The 1,016-nt window shown below is 62.2% G+C and overlaps 1 protein-coding gene across 1 annotated transcript in view; it reads right to left on the bottom strand.

The window, feature by feature from the left end:
* SOX9 (SRY-box 9) overlaps positions 1-1,010 on the bottom strand; it is a 3,092-nt gene extending 2,082 nt beyond the window's left edge. Inside the window, exon 1 of the mRNA XM_006754622.2 lies at positions 541-1,010. Within this exon, the coding sequence (XP_006754685.1) occupies positions 541-960 (420 nt within the window). The 5' untranslated portion in view covers positions 961-1,010. The remainder of the gene's footprint in view (positions 1-540) is intronic.
* Positions 1,011-1,016: the final 6 nt, after the last annotated feature.

Raw genomic sequence — 1,016 nt, 5'->3', positions numbered from 1 at the left:
GCTTTTGCACACAACCCCCTCCCCCGTCTCCCTCCCTCTGCTTTCCAGCCATTGCCGCAGCTCATAACTTTTCTTAACAACAAAAAGTTTTTTAAAAGTCTCCCCTATTCTTTTAGTGGGACATGAGCGGTCACTCCGCGCCCCGCCCTCCCCTCTTCTCTTCTATTTTGGAAACCCTGCAGATGGAAACAGCTCTCCGCTGCCCCGTTCTTAATGCCTCTGCTACTGGAGTCGTCCCTCTCCCACCTCACCCTCCCTCCCCCTACCCCCTTCAAACACTTTCCAAAAATCCCACTCAATTTGCAAGGAGCCCCTCCTGTCCACTCCCCGACACTGCGCCCACCTATTTCCAGGAGCCTCCCTCCTCCGCCCCCTTCCGGCTAAGGGGGTCCTCTAGCCTGGCTTTCTCTCCCCGCCCTCCACCCCAACTCCGGGAGTGCAGAGCTACGGGAAAGCCGAAAGCGCGCAGTTCCTGGGAGAGAGAAGCAAACTTCGCTTCCCACTCCAGCACCCATTTGGGATTGCAGTTCATCAGGCTGCCCCCCTCGTCTTGCTGAGCTCGGCGTTGTGCAGGTGCGGGTACTGGTCGGCCAGCTTCCTGCGCGCCGCCTGCGCCCACACCATGAAGGCGTTCATGGGCCGCTTGACGTGCGGCTTGTTCTTGCTGGAGCCGTTGACGCGCACGGGCATGGGCACCAGCGTCCAGTCGTAGCCCTTGAGCACCTGGCTGACGGCCTCGCGGATGCACACGGGGAACTTGTCCTCCTCGCTCTCCTTCTTCAGGTCCGGCTCGCCCTTGGGGAACGTGTTCTCCTGGGGCCTCGTGTTTTCGGTGTCGGAGCCGGAGCCCGAAGGGCAGGGCGAGCCCGCAGAGTCCTCGGACATGGTGGGGCTGGGGGCGCCGGACAGGCCCTTCTCCTGCTCTTCGGTCATCTTCATGAAGGGGTCCAGGAGATTCATGCGCAGGCCCGGGGGAGGGGGCGGGTGGCCGGGAAAGGCGAGAAGCCGCGGCGGCT

This window comes from Myotis davidii, unplaced genomic scaffold, assembly GCF_000327345.1.
Source record: "Myotis davidii unplaced genomic scaffold, ASM32734v1 scaffold172, whole genome shotgun sequence".
Taxonomy (NCBI): domain Eukaryota; kingdom Metazoa; phylum Chordata; class Mammalia; order Chiroptera; family Vespertilionidae; genus Myotis; species Myotis davidii.
This window is presented reverse-complemented; position numbering and strand designations above follow the sequence as displayed.